Source organism: Hypanus sabinus, chromosome 12, assembly GCF_030144855.1.
Source record: "Hypanus sabinus isolate sHypSab1 chromosome 12, sHypSab1.hap1, whole genome shotgun sequence".
Taxonomy (NCBI): domain Eukaryota; kingdom Metazoa; phylum Chordata; class Chondrichthyes; order Myliobatiformes; family Dasyatidae; genus Hypanus; species Hypanus sabinus.
The window spans coordinates 54,674,021-54,697,604 of record NC_082717.1 but is presented as its reverse complement, the minus strand read 5'-3'; the positions used below and the strand labels follow the sequence as shown (position 1 = coordinate 54,697,604).

Genomic DNA, 23,584 nt, shown 5'->3' with positions numbered 1-23,584 from the left:
AAATCTGAAGACATGAAAGCTCTTCAAGATGACAGTCTTTTTGTTAGAAGCTTTTGCAATGCCATGGAAGAAGTACAGTACATGTATCAGTTGAACATGCCTGCTAAAATGTCAGCTGACATAAAGAAATTGCCCCATATGCTTAGGAATAAATGGAGAATGGTGATCTGTAAACTGCAAGAAAGACACAACCCGTAAGATTACTTTCACTAATGTTGATTTTATAGACAGGCAAGTAAAGATGCTGCACAACCAGTGTTTGGGAATATACAAGATGCTACATCACCAGCAATAAACAAAGGTGTAAACAAAACTAAGTCACTATTTCATTCTAAGGCTAAAGGAGCAGCTTTGCTATTATTGTAGTCACTGTGAGAAGTAAATCTAAAACTGTGGAACATAGAAACATAGAAAACCTACAGCACAATACAGGCCATTCGGCCCACAAAGTTGTGCCGAGCATGTCCCTACCTTAGAAATTACTAGGCTTACCTATAGCCCTCCATTTTACTAAACTCCATGTACCTATCTAAAAGTCTCTTAAAAGACCCTATCGGATCCGCCTCCACCACCATTGCTGGCAGCCCATTCCACGTACTCACCATTCTCTGAGTAAAAAACTTATCCCTGACATCTCCTCTGTACCTACTCCCCGGCACCTTAAACCTGTATCCTCTTGAAAAAGGATCTCTACTCCTTTTCTTGAATAAAGGAACAACATTTGCAATCCTCCGGAACCTCTCCCTTCCCCATTGATGATGCAAAGATCATTGCCAGAGGCTCAGCAATCTCCTCCCTCACCTCCCACAGTAGCCTGGGGTACATCTCATCCGGTCCCGGTGACTTATCTAACGACGCCTTCCAAAGCTCCAGCACATCCTCTTTCTTAATATCTACATGCTCAAGCTTTTCAGTCTGCAGCAAGTCATCACTACAATCACCAAGATCCTTTTCCATAGTGAATACTGAAGTAAAGTATTCATTAAGTACCTCTGCTATTTACTCTGGTTCCATGCACACTTTCCCACTGTCACACTTGATAGGTTTTATTCTTTCACGTCTTATCTACAAGTATGCTTTTCACATACTTGTAGAATTCCTTGAGGTTTTCCTTAATTCTGCCTGCCAAGGCCTTCTCATGGCCCCTTATGGCTCTCCTAATTAGCTTTTTAAGTTCCTTCCTCTTTACCCTTATAATCTTCTAGATCTCTAACATTACCTAGCTCTCTGAACCTTTCATAAGCTTTTCTTCTTGACTAGATTTATTACAGCCTTTGTACACCTCGGTTCCTGTACCCTACCATAACTTCCCTGTCTCATTGGAACGTACCTAGACAGAACTCCACACAAGTATCCCCTGAACATTTGCCACATTTCTTCTGTACTTTTCCTTGAGAACATCTGTTTCCAATTTAAGCCTCCAATTCCCTGCCTGATAGCCTCATAATTCCCCTTGCTCCAATTAAACACTTTTCTAACTTGTCTGTTCCTATCTCCAATGCTATTGTAGAGGAGACAGAATTATGATCACTATCTCCAAAATGCTCTCCCACTGCGAGATCTGACACCTGACCAGGTTCATTTCCCAATACCAAATCAAGTGCAGCCTCTCCTCTTGTAGACTTATCTACATATTCTGTCAAGAAACCTTCCTGAACACACCTAACAAACACCACCCTATCTAAACCTCTTGCTCTATGGAGATGCCAATCGATACTTGGGAAATTAAAATCTCCCATCACAACAACTCTGTTATTATCACACCTTTCCAGGATCTGTTTCCCTATCTGCTCCTCGATATCTCTGTTACTATTGGGCAGCCTATAAAAAACACCCAGTAAAGTTATTGACCCCTCCCTGTTCCTAACCTCCAACCACAGACTCCGTAGAGAATCTCTCCATGGCGACCACCTTTTCTGCAGCCATGACACTATCTCCGATCAACAGTGCCACGCCCCCACCTCTTTTGCCTCTCTGCCTGTCTTTCTGAAACCTCTAAAACCCGGCACTTGAAGTAACCATTCCTGTCCCTGAGCCATCCAAGTCTCTGTAATGGCCACCACATCATATCTCCAACTACTGATTCATGCTCTAAACTCAATCGCTTTGCTCCCACCACTCTTTGAGTTAAAATGGATACATCTGAATCCTTAGATCTGAGCTCATCCCTACTCTATCACCTGCCTGTCCTCCCTTCCGCACTGTCTACAAGCTTTCTCTATTTGTGATCCAACCTCCTCTTCCCCAGTCTCTTCAGTTCAGTTCCCACCCCCCAACAATACTAGTTTAAACTCTCCCAACTAGCCTTAGCAAATCTCCCTGCCAGGATATTGGTCCCCCTGGGATTCAAGTGCCACCCGTCCTTTTTGTACAGGTCACACCTGCCCCAAAAAAGGCCCCAATGATCCAGAAATCTGAATCCCTGCCCCCTGCTCCAATCCCTCAGCCACACATTTATCCTCCACCTCATCCTATTCCTATTCTCACTGTCGCATGGCACAGGCAGTAATCCTGAGATTACTACCTTTGCAGTCCTGTTTCTCAACTTCCTAATTCCCCGTAGTCTTTTTTCAGGACCTCTTCCCTTTTCCTACCTATGTCATTGTTACAAATATGTACCACGACCTCTGGCTGTTCTCCCTCCTACCACGGGATATCTTGGACGCGATCCGAAACAAATCAGACCCTGGCACCTGGGAGGCAAACTAACATCTGAGTTTCTTTTCTGCATCCACAGAATTACCTGTCTGACCCCCTAATTGTAGAGTCCCCTATCACTACTACTTTCCTCTTACTTTCCCTACCCTTCTGAGCCACAGGGCTAGACTCTGTGCCAGAGGCATGGCCACTGCTGCTTCCTCCAGGTAGGCTGTCCTCTTCCCCCCCCCCCCCGCAACAGTATAGGAGTACTTACTGGAACAGTCTATGTTCCAAGCCTACACTGGTGTCCATCTGCACTTCTGCACTTCTCCTATGCTACATTGACAACTGCATCGATGCTGCTTTTTGCACCCATGCAGAACTCATTAACTTCATTGACTTTGCCTCCAACTTCCACCCTGCCCTCAAAATTACTTGGTCCATTTCCAACACCTCCCTTGCCTTTCTTGATTGCTCTGTCTTTATCTCCAGAGACAGCTTATCTACTGATGTCTATTACAAACCCATGGAATCTCACAGCTTTCTGGACTATACCTCCTCCCACCCTGTTACTTGTAAAAGCTCCATCCCCTTCTCTCAGTTCCTCTGCCTCTGCTCTCAAGAGGCTTTTCATTCCAAAATCAAGGAGATAGCTTCCTTCTTCAAAGAAAGGGGCTTCCCTTCCTCCCCCATCAACACTGCCCACAACCACATCTTTTCTATTTCACGCATATCTGCCCTCCCCACCCTACAAGGGATAGGTTTGTCTTTTGCACTTACCATCCCACCAGTCTCCATGTCCAGCACATAATTCCTTGCAACTTCTAACATCTCCTAAGGGATCCCACCACCCAGCACAACTTTCCCCCCTCTTTCCCCCTTGCTACCCCACTTTCTGCTTATCCATTCATACCTCTGCACTGATCGCCCTCCTGGCACTTATCCTTGCAAGCAAAACAATGCTGCACTTGCCCCTATACCTCCTCCCTCTCTACCATTCAGGGCCCCAGACAATCCTTCCAGGTGAGGTAACACTTCACCTGTAAGGCTGTTGGAGTCATATACTGTGTCCGGTGCTCCCGGTATGGCTTGTATATTGTGAGCCCCAAGATAGATTGGGAGACTGCTTTTTCAAGCACCTACACTGCATCCATCAGAAAAAGTGAGATTTCCCAGTGGCCACCCATTTTAATTTCACTTTCCATTCCCCTTCCAATATATCTATCCTCCACTGTCATGATGAGGCCACTTTTAGGATGGAGGAACAACACCTTATATTTTGTCTGGGTGACCTCCAACCTAATGGTATAAACATCAATTTATCTAACTTCTGGTAATGCCCCCTCCCCCCACCTTGACCATTCCCCATCCCTTTTTTTCTCACCTTATCTCCTGACCTGCCCAGTACCTCCCTCTGGTGCTCCTCTCCCTTCTCTTTCTTCCATGGCCTTCTGTCCTGTTCTATTTGACTCCCCCTTCTCCAATCAACTTCCCAGCTCTTTACTTCATCCCTCCCCTTCAAGTTTCACCCATCTTGTGTTTTTCTCTCTTCTTCCTCCACCTTTTAAATCTACTCTTCAGCTTTCTTTTCTCCAGTCTTGTCAAAGGGTCTTGGTCTGAAATGTCGACTGTACTCTTTCCCATAGATGCTGTGTGGCCTGCTAGGTTCCCACAGCATTTTGTGTATGTTGCTTGGATTTCCAGCATCTGCAGATTTTCTCTTGTTTAAGAAAGTACAGCAGTGTTCTGCACAGTGGACCCCATTAAGAAGCTCAACCTTACATGAAAAAGAACATGCATTCTCTTATGCACCATACGTCAAGAGAAGATCACGAGTAGCTACATTGTTTCAGGATTGGAAGTGGCTGGTTTAGATGGTGAAAACTATTGTGAGCTACCTAACATGTATGTGAAAGTATGTTTTGCACAAATGGAACATTCCACGACAGAGGGATTTTCAGGGATGGACTCAGCTGAAATGTATTGATTTGCCAGTTCAGAAATTGAGCTGCTGAACTTGAGATTGGAGGAGAGAAGGAAGAGTGGGCAGGTTTGTTATCTGCCTCCAGCCCATTAACGGCTCTGATAGACTGTAGCCATTTGTAAGTATTGTGGAACAATAAGCCAGTAGTGTTTTATAGGGGTCTTTTGCCTTCAGTAGGAGATTCTTAACAGTTTGCATTACTCTTTCTGCTTCTCCATTGCCTGTGGATACTGTGGACTGCTTGTCTGGTGTTTGAACTCATCATCCCTAGCAAAGGCTTTGAATTCCGAGCAGCTGAATCGTGGCCCTTTGTCTGACACAAGTGTGTCTGGTATTCCATGGCAAGTGAATACAGCTTTCAGGTGCTGTATAACTGCTGCTGAGAATATAGGAGGACAACTTGGAACCTCAGTGTTTTGTGAGTAGTAATCTATGGTGAAAAGATATTTGTCTCTTTCAGCATAGAAATCTCTGTGCCTGAAATTTGTCATGGAAAGTCTGTGTATTCTGTGGGACAGGGGTGTTCAGCATGATTTTTATGCAGATTTCGGCATGCTTCACATTGCTTTACATAATGTCCCAGCTGTGTGTTCACACAGATTGCCTTGCTCTCAGATGACATTTTTTGATGCCTTGATGTCTTTAGTGGATTTCACTAATGATTTCAGCATGTTTAGAAGCAGGAATAACGAGCCTGGGGGCCTTTAGCAGCAAACCATCAAGAATGATGAGTGTGTAGCTTTCAAGCCAATAAGGCCTGAGTTCTACTCTACTACTCTTGGAACAGCTGGCCACCCATGTTCACAGTATTGCATGACATTGCTACAGATTTGGTCCTTTTTCAACTCAGCATGAACTTCATCTAGTTTACTCAGTGATGCAGGAAAACTTTTGTGTGTCAGAGCTAAGTAGATGTTGGTATCTTTCATGAGGGCCGAGTCAGCTTCTGTCCACTCTCTTTTTCATGGCATCCTCAACAGAATTTCTCATGTTGTGGAAAATTTGCCAGGGGCATGTTCTATGTCATAGTCCTCTTTCTAAATCTTTGCAGACATGGAGGTAAGTCATCCAAGTGTTTTGAGCTGCAAAGGCTAACAAATGGTTTGTGATATATTTCAAGGAGAAATTTAATGCCAATCAAGTAACAGCTGAAGCATTCACAAGCTCACATGAGAACCAGCATCTCCTTTTCAATTTGCACATGATGCTGTTCTGTTGGAGTCAGTGTTCTTGATGTACATGCCACCAGTTTCCATACAGCACTGCAGTTTTGCATGAACAGTTCCCTGAGGCCAAAGGAAGAAGCATCTACTGAGGCCTTGGTTGCTTTGTTTGGATCAAACAACACCAATGCTGGTGGAGAGATGAGCTCTGCTTTAAGTGATGAGAATGACTTCTGCTGTGGTGCCCCAGATCCAAATGTTTCTTCAAAGGGGGTCACGTAGTGGCTTTTGTTTTTTTCTGTCAAAACTGGATTGAACTTTCCTAGGTGGTTTACCATGCCAATGAAAAACTGCAGATCTCTGATAGATTTGTAGGTTGTTCCATATTCCAAATTCCTGCCAGTGTGATTGAATCTGGTTGCATTCCCTCTGAGGACAATTGGTGGCCCAAGAACTTCACCTCCAACTTTGCAAATTCACATTTCTGTTTGTTCAGGGTGATTCCAGTCTGTTTCAGCTTCTCCAAGGCAGCTTCCACTCTTTTGTAGTGTATCTCACTTGAGCCTCCAAAGATGAGTATATCATCCATGAGGCAGACTATTCCTTCCAGTTCCTCCAAAATTTGGTTCATCCTCATCTGAAAGAGTTCAGGGGCTGACGACATGCCAAAAGTGAGTTTCTTGAAGGCAAGGCTTCCATAGGGTATGATGAAGGTTGTGAGATTCTGTGACTCAGGAGCTAAATGGATCTGCCAGAACAATGAGTTTGCATTTAGTTTGGTGAAGAACTTTGCTCCACCCAGCATATTCAATGTGTTCTCAACGGAGGGCAGAATAAACTTCTCCCGCCTCATTGCATTATTCACTTTTGTGAAATCAACTCAGACCTTCACGGTGCCATCTGGCTTGGGAACAGGAGCAATGCCTGCACACCAGTCAGTAGGTCTATTCACTCTAGTTATGTTGTCAAACATCTCCATTGTCTCAAGTTCAGCTTTGACTTTGTTCATCAATGGGACTGGTATGTGCCTTGCTGTGGTCAGAGGGTAGGGTGTCACTTCTGGTCTCAGTTGGATAAGGTACTCCTCTTTCAGTAACCCCAGTCCTGTGAACAACTCCAGGTACATGTGCCACTGAACAACGTTTTGCAATTCCAACCCTGCAATGAGGTTCAGCTTCTCGATGGCACATTGCCTCAGTTCTGATGAGAAGAGATTCTGAACAACATAGACATCCTCTTTTAACTGTTTCTCATTTTTAATAGATGGGAGATTCCTTTCTAGCTGAACTTATGTTTCCCTAGCCCCATGAACACTTTATTTGTTGGGTTTAGTGTAATGCCTGTTTTCTTTGCCAGTTTTGTAAACAGACATCAGGGACAGCTAAGACATATGCCCCAGTATCCATTTTGAATGTCACTGCCTCATTTTGCAACTGAGTCATAGTACACCAGCCTTGTCAATTTGAATCTAGGACCGCAAGTAAAGCTCTCCCTTCATCTTTGATGTACTGAAGAACTGCTTATGAATGATGCTGGCTTGTATAATGGCCAACTGTATTGCATTGTTGGCATTTCACTTCTTTTGCTAGACAGAGCTCTTTGATGTGACTTGCTGCATATCCTACAGTTGTACATTTTACCTGCACGTTGTTTCACTTGACTGTTTTGTTTGAGCTGAGCTCTACTGTCACCTCTTTTTGTAGTCTTTCTGACTGCACCTTGTTTCCTCTCAAATCTTGCATTTCACTTTACTGTGAAATATTCTTTGAATTTGTCCTGCACTGTCTTATATTCCTTTTTCTGAGCATCTGTCAGTCCTAATTTACCCATGCAGTATATCAGTGTGTTTACTTGATGCTCTTCTAAAGCCTGTGAGATTGCTTGCAGCCCTAATCTTTAAAGAATCTGAGCCATCTCTCAAAGTCCCCTGGTTTAGAGAAATTATATGTCTCAGGGGGCTTTATGGATAAGCAGATATAGATACTGCCAGTATTTACTTAATTTTCCTGTTTGTTTGGTTAGTATTTTATTTATTTTAACTACAGAAGATTTCTTTTATCTCTCTGAGAGTTTGACTGACTTTCCTGCTGTGTCTGTGTCTCTGTACACTTCCCCAGGTTGGTAACCTACAGATTATTACAATGTATCCCTTTTGGCTGCATCTCAAACGCATTGTCTAGCAACCTGGCCAGGTCTCAGCTTATACTTCACATTCCCATTTGGATCTCCCAATTGCCACCCACTTCAACTCTGCTTCACATTCCCATTTGGATATGTCTATACATGGCCTTCTCTACTGCCATGATGAGGCCAAACTCAGGTTGGAGGAGCAACACCTCATATGCCGACTAGGTAGTCTCCAGCCCCTTGGTATGAACATTGAATTCTCCAACTTCCGGTAATTACCTCCCTCTTGCTTCCCCCATCCCACTTTCACTCTGCCTCCTCTTCCAGCTGCCTATCAACTCTCTCATGATTCTGTCTTCTTCAGTCTCTGGGTGGTGCTCATGGAATGAAATCTTAATCTGGCTTTTATTACTTTTATTATCTGTAGCTACCCTCATTTACTCTTTTTTATACCTACACCAAGGTTTATGTTATTGTTATAACTCTGAACTTTGACTTTAATTCATTGGAAATGTATATAAGATCATGAGAAACAAAGAACGGAAAAGACACAGATCCTAATGGGAAAAGAGAAGCTGACCCTAAATCTAAGCCAGCTCCGTTAACTTTTGAAGCGATGTGGAAACTTACTGATGAAAAACTCAATCAAAAATTTGCGGTGTTCAAAGGAGTTTTAAAGATGGTCGAGGATAATTTTAGATCGCTTGAACGTGAAGTTGAACAGCAGCAACCATAAATCTCAGAACTCGATGAAGGCGCTCGGCAAAGAGATCGAAAGATTGCAACTTTGGAACAAAGTTTAGCTTCGATGTCTCAACAGGTGGATCATTATAAATTTAAAGTTACTGACCTTGAAAACCATTTGCGAAGACAGAATCTACGGATAATCAGTCTCCCAGAAGATGTTGAGGAGGGTGATCCTATCAAGTTCTTCTCTCAATTCCTATTCAAGGTGTTTGACAAAGAAGTGTTGGATGAACCCCCTTTAATTGACCGCGCTCATCGCTTGTTGCGTCTGAAAACAGATCATCCACAGCCAGTAATTCTGCATCTCCATTATGTTCATATCAAGGAATGTTTGATTTGTATTGCTCAAAGAAAAGGCATGCTTAAATTTAAAGGTTTTCAATTTTGCTTTGTTGAAGATTATAGTCAGAATTTTTTCAAATGGGTCTCAAACCAGCGCTGCTCTTCCCTGCCAAATTGAGGCTTGTCCTCTCTGATAACTCCAGTAGTCTTTTTAAGACATTAAAAGAAGCTAAAAAATTTCTTGATCAGCAAACTTCCTCTGCTAAGGTCTAATTTGGGTTCAGTTTTTTTCCCCTGGTTTTTACTTAAATTGTTAAGCGATCGGGTCAGTTAGAATGAGAGGGTTCCCTTTCTTGGGTTGTACTGTCTGTGTTTTTAGCACTTCGAGATTAACCTTTCTGTCCCCTTTTGGGATTTTGCTTTTTTTATTGTTTGAAACTCTTTAGTAGAGGTTTTGATGTTTCATTTGTTTTGAACAGAGATACATTTGTTCTTTTTTACATTTCAAGATGTCACTCTGTACTTCTCATAAGACCTAATTTTTTACTGCGTCATTTTCAACTGTTTACGCATGGGCTCTCTTTTTTTGGTTTGTAATGTTGATATCTTTAGGATTTTTAATTTAATCTCTCTGTTTCTTTCTGGGATCCTGTTTTTAATATTTAAAAAATTATTTACTAAAGGTTTTGGTGTTTAACTTTATTTTGAATGGAGTTACACTTGTCTTCGTTATTTTTATACACTTTAAGATGTTGTCCTGCTTTCTTCTTCCCATAAGACTTCATTTTATTGCTGCATCATTTTCAATTGTTTATGCGTGAAAACGATCAACAACACAAATTTTTTTTTCTTGAAGTATTAGTATCTTAGTACTCTGCTCTACGATTTAATCCTTTCTTTTAAATCGCATTTTCTTTGCTATTTTTTGATAATTTTCTTCATATATTTCTTGGATTATGTTTAACTGTTCTTTTCAACTTTTATTGTTTGGGCTGCCATCAGGAGAGATGGTGGTAGATTTAGCTTTAGTTTATCTCTTGGCCAATCTCTGGCTTTTTTTCTGGGTCTTTTGGGGAGGGGGAAGGGGTCACTTTCTTTTTAGATTAGAATTTTCTAACTGGGCTATTTCGAAACTACTAAAATGTCTGATTTGTCATAACTTCCGGTTCCTCTTTGAACCTTTTTTCCTCTTCTGAATTCATGAGTGTGTATTGTTAACCTTTTACATACCATATTACTGGTTTTGCTATGATGGTTAAGGTTATAAATTTTGTCTCGTGGAATACAAACGGTATAAATAATCCAATTAAACGAAAAAAATTTTTTAAGGTATTCCGCAGACTGAATGCTCATATAATTTTTATACAAGAAACTCGTGAGGAAAGAAGATAATCAGCTTTTTTTAGGTTTTGGAATGGCCAGCAGTATCATTCAAATTCCCAATCTTTCTTTCATTTTCAATCTTTTTATTATTGTTATTAATATCAACAAAATAAAATTGATACATAGATAATGGGATTACAAACATACACAATTCAACTGAACATGGAATAATATATAAGCAATGATTACAGTATAAATGGGTATTCCCAAATCATAGATGATACAATATACAAATAAACAAGGCAAACCTAGGTATATCATAATATATAATAAAAAAAAACGATAAAGAAAAAAAATTATGCAAAAAAACTAATCTAATAATCTAGTAACTAATAAAGAAAAATACAAAAAAAGAAAAAAGAAAAATTGGAAAAAGAAAAAAAGGGCTGTTTATAATATCTCACAAAAATACAAAATCATCAGTGTCGTCAACTCCGATCCTCTCAACATATATAGAATCAAAACTGGAAAATCAAATAGGCCTGGAACAGGGTCACATTACATCATATGAAAATATTGAATAAATGGTCTCCATATCTTTTCAAATTTAATAGAAGTATCAAATACACCACTTCTAATTTTTTCTAAATTTAGACATAACATAGTTTGAGAAAACCAATGAAATACAGTGGGAGGATTAATTTCTTTCCAATTCAACAAAATAGATCTTCTAGTCATTAGTGTAAGAAATGCAATCATTCAACAAGCAGAAGAGGATAAATGGAGTGAGTCCATCATTGGTAAACTAAAAATTGCAGTAATAAGATGAGGTTGTAAATCAATGTTCAATACCGCAGAGATAATATCAAAAATGTCTTTCCAATATTTTTCCAAAAGCAGACACGACCAGAACATATGAGTTAAAGACGCTATCTCAGACTGACATCTATCACAAATAGGATTTATATAGGAATAAAAATGAGCCAATTTATCTTTGGACATATGAGCCCTGTGCACAACTTTAAACTGTATTAGTGAATGTTTAGCACATATAGATGATGTATTAACTAATTGAAGAATTTTATCCCAATTCTCAATAGGGATAGTAAGGTTAAGTTCTCTTTCCCAATCATTTTTAGTCTTATAAAAGGGCTTTGAACGTATCTTCATAATTATATTGTAAAGTTTTGATATTAGCCCTTTCTGAAAAGGGCTTAGTTCAAACAAATTCTCCAAAATGCCTGAAGACACAAAATTTGGAAAAGTAGGAAGTACAGTATTGAAGAAATTCCTAATCTGTAAATATCTAAAAAAATGAAATCTAGGCAAATTATATTTATTAGATAATTGCTCAAAAGACATAAAACAATTATCCAAAAATAAATCAGAAAATCATAGTAATCCTTTAGTCTTCCAAGCTGAATAAGCTTTGTCTATAATAGAAGGATAAAAAAAACAATTGGATACAATAGGAATATTTAAAACAAACTGAGTCAACCCAAAAAATTTCCGAAATTGAAACCATATACGTAAAGTATGTTTAACTATCGGGTTGTCAGTTCATTTTGGCAATTTAGAAAGAGCAAAGGGAAGAGAAGTCCCTGAAATAGAACCTAGTGCAAATCCTTGTACAGATTTAATTTCCAGGTTCACCCAATGAGGGCTAAAAGATATATCCCAATCCTTTAACCAACATATCAAATATCGGATATTAACTGCCCAATAATAAAATCTAAGATTAGGCAATGCCAATCCACCTTCCTTCCTTGCCTTCTGTAAATATATTTTACCTAACCTAGGATTTTTATTCTGCCATATATATGAGGAAATTTTTGAATCAACATCAGCAAAAAAAGATTTTGGAATAAAAATTGGTACCGCTTGAAATATATATAAAAACCTGGGTAAAATAACCATCTTAATAGCATTAATCTGACCTATCAGAGATAAAGATAGTGGTGACCACTTAGTAAACAAACATTTAATCTGATCAATTAAGGGTAAAAAATTAACCTTAAATAAGTCTTTATAGTTTTTTTGTGATTTTAATCCCTAAGTAAATAAGAGTCATTAACTAATTTAAAAGGTGAATTTCCATAAATTGGAACCTGTCTATTTAAAGGAAACAATTCACTCTTATTAAGATTTAATTTATACCCAGAAAAATCACTAAATTGAGCCAACAATGATAAAACTGCAGGAATGGATTTCTCAGGATTAGAAATAAATAATAATAAATCATCTGCATATAATGATAACTTATGTATATCTGTCCCAAGATTAATGCCAAGAATATTCTGTGATTCGCTGATAGCAATTGCCACGGGTTCTAAAACAATATCAAATAATAATGGACTAAGAGGACAGCCTTGTCTAGTGCCCCAAAATAAACGAAAAAAGGGAGATCTTTGATTGTTAGTAAGCACCGAGGCTACTGGAGTATGATATATCAGTTTAATCCAGGAAATGAATGTCGGACTAAAATTAAACTTCTCCAGCGCATTAAATAAGTATGGTCATTCAACTCTATCAAATGCTTTCTCCGCATCTAATGAAATAACACATTCTGAAGTGCTATGTGAAGGGGCATAAACAATAGTCTCTTAAAATTGAAAAAAGAATAGCGATTTTTAATAAAACCGGTTTGATCTTCCGAAATAATTTGGGGTAATACCTTCTCCAGCCTGGATGCCAGTAACTTAGAAAAGATCTTGGAGTCTACATTCAATAAGGGTATTGGTCAGTAGATGCAAAGTCAGTAGGGTCTTTATCTTTCTTCAATATTAAAGAAATGGAAGCTCTATAAAAAGATAGTGGCAAATTGCCCAATCTAATTGCTTCTTCAAAAACCCTGCATAACCAAGGAGAAAGAATAGCGGAAAAACATTTTAAAAATTCTACTGTATACCCATCTGGACCTGGTGCTTTCCCAGAATTCATGGAAATAACCCCTTTAATTTCTGCATCCATAATAGGAGTTTCTAATATTGAAAGATCATCTGATGATAATTTTGGAAAATTCAATTTCCCAAGAAAATCACAGATGGTATTACGATCTTGAGGGAATTCAGAATGATACAGGGAGGTATAAAAATCTTGAAATGATTTATTTATCTCACCATGGTTAACTGTCAGATGCCCATTTGCTGATGGATCTTAGTAATTTGACGTTTAACCAAAGCATTCTTCAATTGACTAGCTAACAGTTTACCCGATTTATCACTATGTATATAAAAATCAGATCTGGTTTTCATGAATTTGTAAGTAATAAACTATGTTCTGTTTGAAGTTCAACCTTTTGTTTGTAAAGCTCCTTACTAGGAGTGATCGAATATTTCTTGTCAATCTCTTTAATTTTATCAACCAATGAAAGAGTTTCCTTCTTAATGCGTTTTCTCAGACCAACAGAGTAAGAGATAATCTGTCCACGTATATATACTTTAAAAGTGTCCTGAAGTGTTCCGCAAGAAATATCATCCGTGGAATTAATTGAAAAGAAGAAATCGATCTGTTGATTCATAAATTTAATAAAGTCTGGATCTTGCAGTAAGGTAGAATCAAATCGCCATTGTCTAGCATTAGAAGCTGTATCCGTAAATTTAATAGAAAGTTTTAATGGAGCATGGTCAGAGATGGTTACAATTACAACCAATTACCGATGGAATAAAGCAAGAGTCAATAAAAAAATAGTCAATTCTCGAGTAGGAATGATAAATGTGAGAAAAAAGAAAACTCTTTGTCCTTAGAATGCCGAAATCTGCAAATATCAAAAATTCCATTATCAGTCAAAAAAGAGTTAATACAAGTGGCCGACTTATTGGGTAAAGTCTGAGTAGATATAGATTTGTCCATCAAAGGATTTAAACAACAATTAAAGTCACCACCCATTATTAACTTATATTCATTTAGATTAGGTAGAGAAGTAAATAAGGACTTAAAAAAATCAGGACAGTCCACATTTGGAGCATAAACATTAACCATAGCAACCTTTTTGTTAAAAAGTAAGCCACTAATTAACAAAAGTCTACCATTCGGATCCGAAAAGATATCATGTTGGACAAATGCAATAGAGGAGTCAATAAAAATTGAAACTCCCTTTACTTTGGCATTCGAATTTGAGTGATACTGTTGATCCCTCCAAAACCTAAAAAAGCGATAATTGTCCTCTTTCCTCACATGATTTTCTTGTACAAAAATAATATGAGCATTAAGTCTTTGGAATACTTTGAAAATCTTTTTTCCGTTTAATCAGATGGTTTAAACCATTAGTATTCCAAGAGACAAAATTAATGGTCTGAGCCATATTTCTAAAATCAACCCTTTGATATATAAAGGGTTAACCAAATTATAAACTCATGCACCCGGAAGAGGAACGAAAATAAGGAGCGGACCCAGAAGTGATGACATCGCGGTCATATTTGTAGTTCAAAATCAGCCCAAATGAAAAAACTGAAAAAAACTGGTAAAAGAAACATAAAATTTAGAAAAAGATCTTCCACCCCCTACCCAAGTGGAAAAAAAAGACCACCTCAGCCAAGGATAGGCTGGGAAAAGGGAAAGATGAAACTAAATCTACCCCCATATCAGCAGAAGACAACTCCGTATATAAAGGATATTTAAAAAACCCACCCAAACTTGGGTGGATAAATTGGGTTAAAACCCAAACAAACCAAAAAAAAATTTAAACTGTGATAAGAGATGCATTATAGGAAGAAGACGAGAGGAAAAAATGGCGAAATCATAAAAAAAAGCCAAAAATATTTTAGAGAAAAAACCGCCATCTTAATAAAAAAATATTCACCTTCGAAGGATTAAAAATTCACCTTCAAAGGATTAATAATAATAACCAAAGATAAAGTACAGTGGTTGAAGTAAGTAAAATAAAAAGATTAGTATGTCGAAAAAAAACTTTAACTAGAGTATAAAATATAGAGTAAACCTACACCAATAGCCAGAAACAAAATCTGGTTTTGGAAATAAAAACCATCTTGCATGATCAAAATCACTCATTTATTAGAGATAAGTGTCTATAGCAGTAGGGAAGTTCTCCTTCAGAAAGCTTCTCGCTTCAGATGTAGAAAGGAAAACCCGACGTGGAGCATTCGGAGGCAAGATTCTAAGCTTCGCAGGGTATAAGAGTGCAGGTTTTAGATTTTTCTCATAACATTCAGACATGTTAAAAAGAAGCCTTTCCTTCATTACTTCTGGGCTAAAATCTTCTACTAATCAAAAATTGTGATCTTGAAATTTGACCATCCCTACACGCCAAGCCACATGAATAAGTTGCTCTTTAACAAGCGCATAATGAAATCGGACAATTACAACCGGTGGTTTAGCTGAAGCACTCGGTGATCGACGCATAACTCTGTGGCGCGATCGAGTAACGGAGGACTGTCTGGGAATACAGAAGGGAACGCATCCTTTAAAAGTTGAGCAAAGTACTTCGTGGGGTCCCCTTGTTCAATACCTTCCGGGAGACCAAGTATGCGTAGGTTCTGTCTTCTGGACCGATTCTCAAAGTCGACACTCTTGGCTTTAAGTGTTTCCACCTGTTTAATCGTCGAAAGTAAGTTCTGCTGCAGTTTTTCGATTATCAAGTCTCGCTTTCGGGCATCCTCTTTCAGAGTTGCGATTAGAACTTGCTGCTGGTTAACTACTGAATCCGTCTTATCCATATAATCTTGAAAAGCCTTTATATCTTGTTTAAAAATTTGTCATTGTTCTTCCAATTTTTGATTTAAAACCTCCAATAACATTTCATAAGTCAATTCAGTACGCTTAGGATCGGTCTGTTTTTTCTTTCCATTACCGTTAGAATTCTTCCCAGGTTCTCACCCTTTAGATCTAATAGCCATTTCTGTGTTCATTTCAAAAATTCACAATATACTCTTAAAGGTAAGTCCAAGAAAATAGCAAGAATCTTTTGGTGTAGGTACAAATAAGTTAAATAAGGGTGATCATAGGTTAAAAAAAGTAAAGGTTATGGAGCGAATCTGAAACAGTACTCACTCCATGAGCGCCTCCTGCTGACTCCCAAATTCCCGATCTAAAGTGAGAGGAATTTCTATTTTTATAGATTCTTCTATTTCATTTGTTCACCAATTTCGAATTTGAATGGTAGTTTTTAGTTAGTTACTGGCCTACTCTGTAATAAAAAAGTGGTGATGGTCAATGTTTATGCTCCAAATAGTGACTATCCTGAATTTTTTTAAACATTTGTTCACATCCTTTCCCAATTTAAGCAATTATATGTTGATAATGGGAGGAGATTTTAATTGTTGTTTAAACCCTTCAATGGATAGATCTAAGTCTGATCAGGTACTTCCAAATAAATCGGCTACCTTTATCAACTCCTTTATGCTTGATTGTGGAATTACAGAAATTTGGAGGTTTCTACATCCAAAGGAAAAAGAGTTTTCATTCTTTTCCCATGTTTACCATAGTTATTCTAGAATTGACTACTTTTTTTATTGATTCTTCTTTAATTCCATCTGTTACTGACTGTAACTATGATTCCATTGTCATCTCTGACCATGCACCCCTGAAACTTTCCATCAAACTAATGGATACGCCTTCTAGTTTTGGACAATGGCGACTCAATTCTGTATTACTACAAGGCTCAGACTTTGTGAATTTCATTAAGGATCAGACTGATTTTTTCTTTTCAATAAACTCTATGGATAAAATCTCCAGCGGGGTTCTATGGGATACCTTTAAGCATACATCTGTGGTTAGATTATCTCATATTCTGCTGGACTGAAAAATGAATTAATAAAGAGATTGGTATGTTGGTTGGTAAAGTTAAAGCAATTGACAAGATATACTCTATCACTCCTAGTCAGGAGCTTTATAAAAACAAAAAGGGTTGAACTTCAAATGGAGCATAGTTTACTTTTAACATCATCAATTGAAAATCAGTTAATTAAGTCTAGGAGTCAATTTTATATGCATGGTGATAAATCTGGTAAACTATTAGCTCGTCAATTGAAATCTGCTTCAGTTAAATGTCAGATTATTAAAATTCGTAAATGAGATGGAACTATGATGGTTGTTCATGATGAGATAAACAAATCTTGTCAAGAATTTTATTCCTCCTTATACCAATCAGTTTCTCCTGATGATCCCACTATAACGCATGAATTTTTAAGGAAATTGAATATTCTGAAACTATCACCTAATGAACGATTAGTATTAGATGCTCCTATTATGGAACAAGAAATATAGGATGCTATTTCTTCATTGAACTCAGGTAAAGCACCTGGCCCAGATGGTTTTACAGTAGAGTTTTTCAAATCCTTTTCCACTGTACTTTCTCCCTGGCTATGTAAAATCTTTAAGGCTGCACTATTTATAGGTAAGTTACCAAAATCTTTCTATGGTGCCTCTATTTCTTTAATTCTTAAAAAAGATAAAGATCCTACTGAATGTGCGTCATATAGGCCTATATCCTTATTGAACGTTCGAAAATAGTGGCTACTAGATTGGAGAATTTATTGCCTCGAATTATTTTGGTCCGTCAGACTGGATTTATTAAAAACCGCTATTCATCCTTTAATGTCAGGAGATTGATGAATATTGTTTATACTCCCTCATCTAAAATTCCAGAATGTGTCATCTCATTGTATGCTGAGAAAGCATTCGATAGAGTTGAATGGCCATACTTATTTACCATGCTTGAGAAATGTAATTTTAGTTCGCTATATATATCTTGGGTTAAATTGATATATTATGCCCCTGTGGCTTCGGTACTTACCAATAATACAAGATCTCCTTTTTTTCCAGTTATTTCACAGCACTAGGCAAGGTTGTCCTCTTAGCCCACTGTTATTTGATATTGCCCTGGAACATTAGCTATTGCTATTCGTGACTCACCTTCTATATTTGGCATCTCCCACGGGAATGTGATACACAAGTTATCATTATACGCAGATGATTTGTTATAATATATTTCGAATCCTGAGAAATCCATTCTGGCTGTTTTTGCTCGCTTAGTTTAGTAACTTTTCTGGTTACAAACTGAATCTTGATAAGAGTGAACTTTTTCCCTTAAATATGCCAGTTCCAATCTATAGACATTTACCTTTTAGATTAGTTAAGGATTATTTTACTTATCTGTGTGTTAAGATTATTAAGAAACATAAGGATTTATTTAATGTTAATTTTTTCCCTTAATTGATCAGGTCAAACAGTCATTTACTAAATGGTCCTTATTGTCTATGTCATTGATTGGCTGAATTAATACTATAAAAATGATTATTTTACCTAAATTTTTATATCTTTTTTATATCAATACCAATCTTTATTCCTAAATCCTTTTTTGATACTATTGACTCTAAAATTTCGTCTTATATATGGCAGAATAAAAACCCTAGGCTAAGTAAAAAAAATTTGCAGAAATCAAAAAAGAATGGTGGCTTGGCTTTGCTGAATTTAAGATTTTATTATTGGACAATTAATATTAGGTATTTAATATTTTGGACACATGAAGTGTATTTGAATGTTAGTCCTCATTGGGTTAATCTTGAATACAGTTTGACACAAGGATTTTCATTGGCTTCTATCTTAGGGACTTCGCCTCCCTTGGTTCTCTCTAAATTGACTAAACAAATAGTTAATCCTATAATTAAACATACATTATGAATATGGTTTCAGTTTCGTAAATTCTTTGACTTGAATAAATTTATTTTATCATGTCCTATTATATTGATTTTTTTCTTTCAACCCTCTGTCATGGATCAAGCCTTTATTGTTTGGAAAATGAAGGGTGTAATATGTTCTCATGATTTATTTTTGGATAACTGTTTCATATCTTTTGAACAGTTGTCTAATAAATATAATTTGCCCAGATCCCATTTTTTTTTAGATATTTACAGATTAGAGATTTTTAAAATACAATGTTACCAACCTTTCGGATTTCATATTCAACTGATATCATGGAAAAATTTTAGTCTTAAATCCTTATCAAAAGAGTTTAATAGCAATAATTTGTGGTATGATTATAAATATACAGCCAGATATATCTGATAAAATTAAAAACGAATGGGAGAAGGAACTTCAACTTGTTGTATCTATAGAGAAATGGGAGAAAATTTTCCAATTAGTTAATTTTTCTTCTATTTGTGCTAAACATACATTGATTCAATTTAAAGTGGTACATAGGGCACATATGTCCAAAGATAAGCTAGCTCAATTTTATTCTCATATAAATCCGATCTGTGATAGATGTCATTCTGAGGTAGCCTCTTTGACTCATATGTTTTGGTCTTGTCCTCTTTTGGAAAAGTTTTGGAAAGATATTTTTGATATATACAACCTCATCCAATTACTGCAATTTTTGGCTTACCAATGATTGATATGCCATTTCCAGCTTGGCGGATGATTGCATTTGCTACCTTAATGGCTAGAAGATCTATTCTATTGAACTGGAAAGAGATTAATCCTCCAACCATATCTCAATGGTTCTCCCAAACCATATCTTGTTTAAATTCAGAAAAAATTAGAAGTGGTACATTTGATCCCTTGGTTAAATTTGAAGAAACTTGGAGGTCTTTTATTGAACACTTTCATAGAATGTAATCTGATCTTTTCAGTTAACAACATTAAAGATTTTATTTGATATAATTGAATAGCCCAGCTTTGTTTAGTTTTGTCTTATTTTGGTTTAGTTTAATTTAGTTTTTTAATTCAATTTGGGTTTTCCATCTTTTTATTTTTTTATTTTGGGTATCAAGGGTTTGGGAGGTCAACTATATTGGTGCTATTTATAGTTTTTTTTCTATGTCAATTATCTAACAATGTAATCCTACTCCCTTTATACGACTATGATTATTATGTATTTACTTTTGAAAAACTTAATAAAAAGATTGAAAAAGAAAGATTCTGTCTTCTACTACTCCTAGTGCTTTCTCCTTACATTCCTTCTTCACCTTTCCTGCTTCCCCTCCCCCACCCCTTGATCTTTCCTCTGATTGGTTTTTCACCTGGCACCTTCCAGCCTTCTCTTTCCCACCCTCCCCCCACCTTCTTTATAGGGCCCCTGCCCCCTCCTTCTTCAGTCCTGACGAAGGGTCTCGGCACGAAACTTTGACTGCTCATTTCTGCAGATTCTCCCTGACCTGCTGAGTTCCTCCAGCGTGTTTGTACGTGTTGATCTCAGCTTATGCTCCTTGGGGCATTCAAGTTGACAAACTAGCATAGGCAGTTTCAGTTGATAAGTCTTTTTATATTTCTTATAGAGTATATACAAACATAAACAGTCTTACTGTAAATTCTTTCTTGTTAAAGGTCTCACTTGGTCTGTAGCCCAAATCTATTGACAGTGAACCATTTCTGATACCGTGTTGTGTTTGATAATGAGGGATAATGTAGAACACAACAGCAGTTTGGCAGCATGCAGTCTTTTCAAGAACTTTATTGATAACCTTGCTTGTACAATATACAATACAATGTACAATATATGAATTCCTCCCATGTGGGAGTGGCTAATGGAGTGGCATGGGACCACAACAAGGACAAATAAATTTTTAGATGTTTATCCTTGAAGATTTTATGTCTCCTATTTTAGTAGTATGCAGTTGTGATCATTATAGTGTAATAATTAGGAGCTAGGATATAGCAGCCATGCATCTATTCTGTATCTAGTCTTGTCTGTATTGTATTTTGTGTTACAAGTTTCTTATGGGTCATTGTAATTTGTCATGTGGATTGGATGTGGTAGAAGCAAATGAGTATACTTACGTATTCACACTTTGTCCTAGTAGTTAGTTTATTTAGAGGCAGCCAGGGACAGGGATGATTTATTTTTTTGTTGACTGTTTAATTACATTAATTAGAACACTAATTACTTTTATTTCGCCATATTACTAATTTGGTTTTGTTTGTTTCTAATATCGCTATAAGATTGTTCATCTTTGCTGGTTTGCAATAAAGGATCAAACGTACTTTTTCTCAATTTGGAACTTGATTATTTAGAAGTGGGTCAAACAGCATTGAGTCCCTCGCTCAGTCTCTAAATGGTTTTGGTCTGTTTTCTAGTAACTGCTGAATAGAAAGTCAATCATTTAAAACTTAGGTGTGTAAAAATTACTTCCCTCAGAGAGTGGTGAATCTCTGGAATTCACCACCTCCAAGAATAATAGAAACCAGATTACTGGATAAATCAAAGATGAAAATAGACAAATATTGGAAAGAAATGTAGAGGAATTGAGGGTCATGGGAACCTGGAACAGAAGAGGAGCTGAGGTCAGCATATTTCAAACATGATAATACTGAATTGCAGATGGGCTCAAAGGATCAAGTGGTATGTTCTTGCTCGTATTTTCCTGTGTTTTACTTAAAGATAGAGTGAAAAAATTGAGAGCATTTTGGCTGATACTTAAATAGTATTTTGTTTTCCCTTTAAAGTGTTTAAATTTTGTATTCTCAGTAACTTCAAATATTTATTTAATGAATCGCTGTAGCTTTCAGCCTAAAAGAAGCCTAGTTTTGTTTCTTCATCTGTGAAAACTGACTTATTTGCCTGTTATTACCTTACCACATTAAGGCAATGGCTCAATCAAATGCAACATTGCAATGTTTAGTAAACAAATCAAATATAATTGTTTAGTGCAGATATGTAAATTACAATATCACAAGTATTGGGATATTAAGTCTGAAATCTCACACATGAAGAATTTTATGTCCAAACATTTTCTAGTCTTTTTAACCTACAATATTTTAGAAATTGTGTAGTCAATGAAACTTATTAACTACAGATGCTGAAAATCTGAAGACTCAGGAAATGCAAGAAATACACAATGGGATTGTCAAAAATACAATTTGACAAAGAATCAAGATCATTTAATGTCATTTACAATACACAAGTGTAAAGGAGAAAGAAATGATTATTACTCAGATCTGATGCAGCACAAACGTACACAAAATTAAAAAAAATACTTTTTAACTTATAAATTCACCTTATTATTTGTTAATTTACTTGTAATATTACTTTATGTGTTATCTGTGTGGGTTGCAAGTGCTGGGCTGTGCACCCTGATCTGGTGCAACATTGTTTTGTTTGGCGGTAGATATGTGTATGGTTGAACGATAATAAATTGAACTTGAACATGAATTTGATTAGCCTTACTGGTTGAGGAGAGTAACTATTTTTGAGTTTGGCAGTCCTGGTGTGGATGCTATGTAGCCTCCTTCCTGACGGGAGTGGGCCAAACAGATTGGATGGAACCCTTCATGATATTTCTAGCTTTTTTCCAGCTTTTTTCTGCATACATGATCTTGATAGCAGATAGGCTAGTACCACTGATGCACTGGGCAGCTTTGACTACCCATTGTGGAGCCTTCCATTTTCACCACAGTGCAGTCCATACCTTGCAGTGATACATGATACAGAATACTCTCTACTGCACTTCTGCAGAAGACTGCGAGTATTGATGTGCATAGTATAGCTCTCTTCAGCCTTCTCAGAAAGTAGAGGCATTAATGAGCTTTCTTGATTATGTAGAATGTGTTCTGGGGCAATGAAAGATTATGCAAGATGTTCACTTCCAAGAGTTTGAAACTGCCTGTAGTTTCCACTGCTGTGACACAGATGTAAGGAGGGATGTGAGTGTGTGAGTCCTCCTGGTTGCTAAACATCTTCTTTATTTTGTTGATATTGATGAAGAGTTTAATTTGCCTGGCACAAGGCCTTGAGCTCTTCCACCTCTCATTATTGTTGGTGATGAGCCCCACCATTGTGTCTGCAGCGAACTTGTTTGGCATTGTATTTGTGTGTGAGCACAGTGTACAGTAGTGGCTCAGCACATAGCCTTGGAGTACCTGTGTTGAGGATGATGAGAGGAAATGGTTGTGCATCCTGACTATCTGAAGTCTGTTGATTTGGAGGTCTGGCACCCAGTTGCACATTGTTGCAGTTAGACCAAGGAGTAGGAGTTTGTTCACTAAGGTCTATTTGACAATAGTGTTTAATGCCAAACTGAAATCCAGAAACAGATTCTGGTACATAACAGATGCAGGGGGCCTTTGACCACAATGTTAACTCATGTTATTCTTTTGAAAAATGCTGCCTAATTATTGAGAAAATAATCAACAATTCTGAAGTTAACTTTTAACTTTGCTCATTGTTCACATATAGTTTACGGAATTGTGGGATATGTATTCGAATTTATATATTAACACATAACAATTAATCATAATGAATCCTCCTCTTCAAGGGAAGAGAAAACAGAGCAATTGTTGGACAGTAAGCAAGAACTGGAGCAAATGGAAGTTGAATTAAAAAGACTACAACAAGAGGTGTGTATCAATGAGTTTAAACTTA

At 37.2% G+C, this 23,584-nt stretch overlaps 1 protein-coding gene across 4 annotated transcripts in view; it reads left to right on the top strand.

Annotated features, from left to right (window-relative positions):
- Window positions 1-23,584, top strand: part of LOC132402897 (girdin-like) — a 284,694-nt gene that overhangs the window by 120,869 nt on the left and 140,241 nt on the right. For all 4 annotated transcript variants that reach the window (XM_059985972.1, XM_059985971.1, XM_059985970.1 and 1 more), the window contains exon 9: window positions 23,478-23,559. In XM_059985972.1, coding sequence (XP_059841955.1) covers window positions 23,478-23,559 — 82 coding nt within the window. The remainder of the gene's footprint in view (window positions 1-23,477; window positions 23,560-23,584) is intronic.